The 7,217-nt window shown below is 40.9% G+C and overlaps 1 protein-coding gene across 1 annotated transcript in view; it reads left to right on the top strand.

Annotated features, from left to right (window-relative positions):
• Positions 1 to 4,129, top strand: part of LOC135203578 (fibroblast growth factor receptor-like 1) — a 262,550-nt gene extending 258,421 nt beyond the window's left edge. Inside the window, exon 12 of the mRNA XM_064233335.1 lies at positions 11 to 4,129. Coding sequence (XP_064089405.1) covers positions 11 to 492 — 482 coding nt within the window. The 3' untranslated portion in view covers positions 493 to 4,129. The remainder of the gene's footprint in view (positions 1 to 10) is intronic.
• Positions 4,130 to 7,217: the final 3,088 nt, after the last annotated feature.

Consider the following 7,217-nt stretch of genomic DNA (forward strand, 5'->3'; position numbering starts at 1 on the left):
TATTTTTCAGGTGAAACATCACAAAACAATACCCTGATGTTGATTTTGGGTTTGGCATGTGTGGCAGGCATTATTGTACTGGTGGTAATTGTGGTAACAGTGCGACGTGTACAGACCAGTAAGCCGCCACCACCACCTGGGCCAAGTGAAGGTTCACTTTTGCCTCCACCACCCATAAACCCAGCAAAAATGCAGCCCCAGCCATCTCATCACGCCCGTTACGTTCCTCAGACAGCTGTTCACAACACCCAACAAGGGGCACCTCACGGACATGCTGTGGGCCCTGAAGGTCCACTTCTCCAGTATGCAGGAGGAGTTGTGCATCTTCCACCCCAGTCGGCAATGGCAGGTGGTGGTCAGGCAGCTCAACCCATCATCGTGTATCAGGATCCAGCCACAGCAGCCTCAGTGTACATAGCCCAGCGACCTCCAGCTCCCGCAACCTCCACTGGAAGACCAGAGTATCAATACCAGCATTTGGACGTTATATGATCACGTGACAGATTAGTATAGTGAAGTAACACTTACATGTTAGTTGGTCAGTCAGGAAATGTGTTATTTTCCAAGCGTTGTAAATTCTTGTACATAAAAAAGGAATATTTATAAGTACCAGACCATTGAATTGTATTTTAAACATTTTAGCAAGAATCTGTGATAAAGATGGGAGTTAATCAAATTAGAAATTAACTGCTGTCGTGTCCCATAAAATGCTCTGTGTTGGAAACAATTAGTGGCAATCTACATTTTGCTAAACCTATCTGAATATTAACATTATTTCTAGTCTGGTATCATCCACTACAAGAGTTGCCATATTAGTATGTCTGTTTTGTACATAGTCCTCTGAAGAAGTTATATTTGTCTTTAAGTTTGACATTTATTGGGAAAATTATATTGATCTTTTAAGTAGTCATTTATTCTGAAAGCAAAAGACAATTTGTTGTTTGTTTCTTACACTTTTACACTGTATAAGCTTTATTTTTATCTAACTTGAAAAGTCTAGTCACAAGACAAAAGTTGTCAGTGGTTTCAAATATAGGTAGTCAAAAAACTACAACAGGATGGTAGTTGAGAGAGAAATGGATTGTCACGTAAAGCCATGAAAAAACAACTTTCAATTCTACAATGATCATCGTTGGTTTTACCATGTGCCAAATGAATGTCCTTTTCAAGGTTTTAGATTAAGGAATATTGTGACGTAAGAATTTTCCTCAGGCATTTCGTGGTGTTTGATAGTAACACAGCTACGTACATTGCATTGAAGATGCCAAGCAAAATATGTAGTCTTTCATATTCATATTACCTATAGACTTTAAAGGGTTAAACATATTTTTTTGGTTTTTTCATTGCTTCAAACATAGAATTATTTTTGTGGTTTAGAAAAGGGTACATTATGAAATTTAAATTTATTAATTTCTTTCCTAATCACCAGGAGGTGTCATGGCAGTCAGTAAATGGGGACATTTAAGTACAGTATGCACTGTGCTCTAAAAACTGGGAATATCGAGTATTGTAATGAAAATCTTAAGTTGGTTTTTGGGATATAAAAGTATATTTTGGTAATAATAAATTTCTCAGGAAAGTATAATTTAATTTCCATTACTTTAATGGAAGTCCAGTATGCACAACACAGTAATTAATTTATCACTGGCATTTCTGAGGATTTGAACTTATGTACTGTAGTTTGTGGAGTTCAAACAAAATAGTACTGTATTCGCAGTATATAGAAGTTTTGCTTTTTTTCCAGTGCAAATCTGTCAATCTGCTTCTCCACCTTACAATATGAGTGATAATTCTCAGTGCAGAAGACACATGCTGAAGGGCTATAAATGATACGTATTTCAAATTAAAGCAAGAATGCAGTACTTCTTCCCATCTATTAATCTGAGAAATTGACTCCGGATACTGCTAATTTGAATCAAATTAAGTTCCCTTGTTAGTTTTGAAACACCAGGCTCTTCAGGATGCATGGTTTTTGCTTGTCTTGCCATTTTTATTTACTCCACAAGAGAAAATGTGTATCATTAGTGATTGCGGAAAATCCTAAAAATAAATTAAATTGGAAAATCCTAAAATTAAAATTAAATTTCTTTTCACGCACACATCATGATTGCACTCCGTTTCTGCAGTCCTTTAACTAGTAGTAACATGATTGACAGATTTGTCTTCTGTTAACTGCTGCCGCAACGGCTTGGTCACATATGCCTGAAACGTCTTATTTCATTTGTAATGGCATTCTTCTTCACAACAAACTAAGTGATTATTCTAGGCAACTTTGTTCAAGGCTCTCCTCAGGAAGCAAACATATACAGTACCCCATAAAATATATCTGATGCATGTGTGTATTCCTTAGCTGAAGAGATTGATATGTATACTACTGCATTTCAGAATGAATCTCTTGTAATACTGTATTCTAAAATGCTATTTACTTATTGCCTTTTAAGCTGTAAAACCTTAGATTCAGTGCATATATTATATAAATACTTTAGAATCCATTCACAACCCCTTTGTGCTTTCATATGTAGGTGTAAATACTGTATAATTGAAAATAACATTTCAGTACTATACTATTATTAAAAAAGGAGTTGAAATGTTTATTCACTTAGTACATAAATAGCCAAGTCCTTTTTTCCCCTCCCTTTTTTTTTTAGTGTGATGGGATTATTTTCTACATTCAGGTGTCAAGTACTATACTCAAACTATTTTCATATACTATATGCCCTTATTCCATGCTGCATTACTGTAAATGGCAGACGATTTGAGCGAGCAAAATCCACATCATATCTCTTGTTAAATTAACTTGGGTTAAACATACTTTTGCTCTAGTTATTTTACTGTACATAAATTATTAGCCATGATCATCTTATAAGTTGGCAATTTAGATTTATATCCATTTGGAGAAACCCTGGTGTATCAAATTCTGAAATTTGCTACATTTGTAATCTTTGCTAACCAAGTCTGAAGTATATGTGATAGTTTAGTTAATAAGAACTTTCAGACATATGCCTGTTTGGTACATGATCAGACTGCAGTGAAGTGGTTTTTATGTATGTAATGTGTACACTTGATCCTTTCAGATTGCCCAGTCTTACTTTTTATATAGAATGAAACCATGGTAGTTACTCACCACCCGTAAGTGTCGGAGAAACGACCGACGAAGCATACTGTTATGTACCCGGCTGTAAAGAGACAAAACGTGATGAACATGGCGAAATCAATCACATGACAGCACTTCCACTGAAATACTACAGTGTAGGTGGCAGTGCTGTATAATAATCATTCCAGTATCTTTACAAGACCGTAGACAGACTATGCCCAAGTGTCCCCTCCTATTCCTAATTAAGACAGCCCGTCATAACTGCATGTTAATAAGTAATAATAAAGGAAATTGTGTATCCTGTACAGCACTTGTGTGGTAAAAGCATAACTTTCGAATCAAGACAGGTCTCAAGTTTTTGAGTTATTTGGAAGAAGTTCAAACCTGTTGCTCTGTTGACAACCATCAGGACTTGTAAGTCAGCCTGATCCCCTGTTCGGTGTAAATTGTGGTTGGTTTTTCTTCCCTGCTAAAGATTACATATATCTAATAGTGCTATAAAAAGTGTAATATATTCAACCTTGGTAATGCTATGTTCTCGCAATAACCATATACAGTATCTATATATATATACCAATATTAAATTGAATAGCTATGAGCTGAGATTGTCACATTTAGGCCTTAACTTTCCAATGCACGCTGTTTTATTCCGATGCAAAAGTATGTGAAATCAAAAAGCACAAACAACCTTGCAAAAGTGTATGTAACACGATTTAATGCTGTGCTTGAAGTAACCGTCCACTGTTTGTTTAGTAAGAAGGGGACTTACAAAAGTGTTAATGTACAACTAAAAATAGTCTAGATACACAGTTACTGAAAATGTCAACTTTGCAAAAAAGATATACATATTGCCATCAACTTATATATATATGTATACATATATATATGTTAGTGGCTAAACTATATACTCAAGAGACCACACATGTATGTAACAGTGAACCCTTTCATGTAAATGGTTTACTACAAGTGAAACTTAATTGTAAATATTCCTATTGGTGTGTTTTCAAAGACATATCAATAAATGTGAAAGTTTTTTGCTGTTGTTTTTAATACTGTACTTAGTTAATCCTTTTTACATAATGTTTATCAACTTAAGCGGCAAAGCTATTTTGAAAATCAGGATACTGAAAATTATCATTCAAATTTAATAATGCTATGAAAATTTCCAACTACAACATATTTCAAGTGGAAGAGAACACTCAGAGAGACTGGATAAATTGCAAAATCAAATTATTACAATACACAAAAGTAGCAGACACTACAAGACTCACACATCATGCACTGTTAGCTGACAATCACATAATCCAATCTATTGCTATACTTTCTATAATTCCTAATTTCCTACATTATCATTTTAGCTAATACTGTAGACTACTTTTCATAATTTGGCCTTTATGCTAATTTTTCCTAAAGGTGACAAATCACATTTTTTCCATAGAAAACATTAATTATTCCAATGTCTAAATTCAATCAATTGATCTACTGGACTTGACCTAATTCATCATTTATTATTATCTAAGTTTAACCACACCAGTAAGTTGAATCTATTTAGCACCGTCATGGCTATCCCAAAAGATTTGTTTACAACATGACAATTTGTCGAAAATTGCATTTTTCCTAACTATACAAACCTGAGGTCCTTTAACAATAGGAAGGTAACTAGCGGCAGCTGGGACGGTCGTAAGCTTCGAACAAGGGGAGAACGGTAGTTAACTGCTTGTCCGATCGTGCGCGCGGCGAAGAATCACTTTTGCTTTAGGCCCATGCAAAAAGTTGCAGAGTGAGGGGTGGTATGAGGTGGGACTATATGTAAAGGACCTCAGGTTTGTATAGTTAGGAAAAATGCAATTTTCGACAAATTGTCATTTGTTCCGATACGTAATACAAACCCTCGGTCCTTTAACAATAGGAAGACTCACTTCTTGGTGGGTGGAATCTGAGTCTTTTTGGTGAACAGACTGGTGTTCGTCCAACCTTGGAATGCCTCCCTGGTCGTAAGAGCAAGGGAGGGATCCAAACCTCTGTCCGATTGATCGGGGTGTGCACCGCAGGATCAATGGTCAGACCTCTGAGCCAAGTACTAAGAGAGAGGCAAGCGTATCTCTTCGTACCAGCATTGTAAGAACTTGTTCCTGTACAGGAGCCAACATAAAGTTATGGGTTTGTCTCAAGTAGGCATCCACTCCTTCCCCCTTGTTGGAGGGAAGTGGAGGATATTGCTTCTATCCCTAACTAAAGGGATAGATGGGGCTCGTCGAGTAGCTTACTGACATCGAATTCTTTCCAGCATGGTGACGACCGTGACCCTTCTGCCCACAGGTAGAGAGAGAGAGAAAGATGGAGAAGAGAAGCCAGTCGCACTCTCATTCAACCATTCATTCCATACAGTCACACCAGGAATCGATGCTGTTCTGCCTGCTCGGGTGCTGGGTAAGCTTACACAACGTGTTGAGCAGCCACCACAGGTCCCAAGGAAAAAGTATCCAAGGACTTGTGGGCAATATCCCGAAGGTAGAAAGGACGTGAAGGTAGTCTGGTTGGCCCAGACACCTGCCTTCAGGACCTGCGCCACGGAGAAGTTCTTACGGAACGCCCCAAAGAGGGTCCAATACCTACGACTTCGTGGGCTCTCGGTCGGAGCGTACGGATCGTCACTACCATCAGCCTCGTACGCTCTCCTGATCACCTCACGCAGCCAGAAAGAAAGCGTGTTCTTGGATACTTCTTTCTTGGTAACCCCAGTGCTAACGAAGAGGCGTCGACACTCAGGCCCTGATGGTGTCGAGTTTTCTTCAGATAGCGCCGTAGCGCCCTCACAGGTACAAAGCAGCATCTCATCCGTATCGTTGTCGGTGAAATCCATTAGGGAGGGGATCGTGAAAGACTCGAACCTGTCGTCAGGATCGACGGATTCTGAGTCTTAGCTACGAAATTCGGGACGAAATCGAGCGTCCACAGATCCCCAGCCCCTGGAAGTGTTTAAACATTGAAGGACAGACCATGAAGTTCCCCTACTCTCTTCGCCGATGCCAGGAGGGCCAGCAAGAAGAGGGTCTTGAGGGTCAGATCCCTGTCTGACGACTCTCGGAGTGGCTCGAATGGTCTTCGAGTCAAACTCCTAAGGACGAGAGTCACATCCCACTCAGGGGGCCCTGAGTTCCCTGGGTGGGCAAGACCTTTCGAAGCTCCTCATTGCAAGGAGATCTCGAACGAGTTCGAGATGTCCCGTCCCCTCAGTTTTAGGACGAGCGCCAGGGCGGCTCTATATCCTTTAACTGTGGGTACTGAGAGGAGCTTCTCTCGGCGAAGAAACACGAGGAAATCCGCTACCTGCTGAAGAGTGGCTCTGAGAGGAGATAGACCCCGTCTACGACACCAACCACAGAAGACGGCCCACTTCCCCTGTACACAGCTGCAGAGGACTGTCTGACGTGTCCAGCCATCTCTGTTGCTGCGCTGCGAGAAAAGCCTCTCGTTCGCAAGAGATGGTGGATAACAGCCAGCCGTGAAGTGTAGGACTGCTGGACTGCTCCGGTGGTACCGCTCCACGTGTGGCTGGGCTAGAAGGTTGTGCCAGTGGGGCATCTCTCTCGGTTCTTCCGCAAGAAGAGCCAGCAGGTCCGGATACCAAACGGCTTGAGGTCGTTTGGGGAGCCACCAGGATCATCCTGAGATTGGGAGTGACCAGCGCCTCGGCTGATCACTTTCTGAATCAGACAAAAGGGAGGAAAGGCGAAGAGGTTTCCCAGGGGTCAGTGTTGAAGAGCGTCCTCTGCAGCTGACCATGTGTCCGGCACGGCTGAGCAAAAAACTTGAAGTTTTTTGTTGTGCCGGGTGGCGAAAACAGGTCTATGACCGGACGCCCCCACAGGTTGAAGAGCCTTTCCGCCACTTCTGGGTGTAGGGACCACTCGGTCCCTATTACCTGATCCCGACGGCTGAGCTTGTCTGCTACTACATTCCTCTTGCCTGGAATGTAGCTTGCTGACAGCTCTATTGAGTGAGCCGTGGCCACTCGTGCACCTGCACAGTCAACTGGTGTAGCGAGAGACACTAGGCCCCCCTGCTTGTTGACGTATGCCACTACTGTGGTGTTGTCGCACATCAACACCACGAGTGTCCC

This window comes from Macrobrachium nipponense, chromosome 24 (assembly GCF_015104395.2).
Source record: "Macrobrachium nipponense isolate FS-2020 chromosome 24, ASM1510439v2, whole genome shotgun sequence".
NCBI lineage: Eukaryota > Metazoa > Arthropoda > Malacostraca > Decapoda > Palaemonidae > Macrobrachium > Macrobrachium nipponense.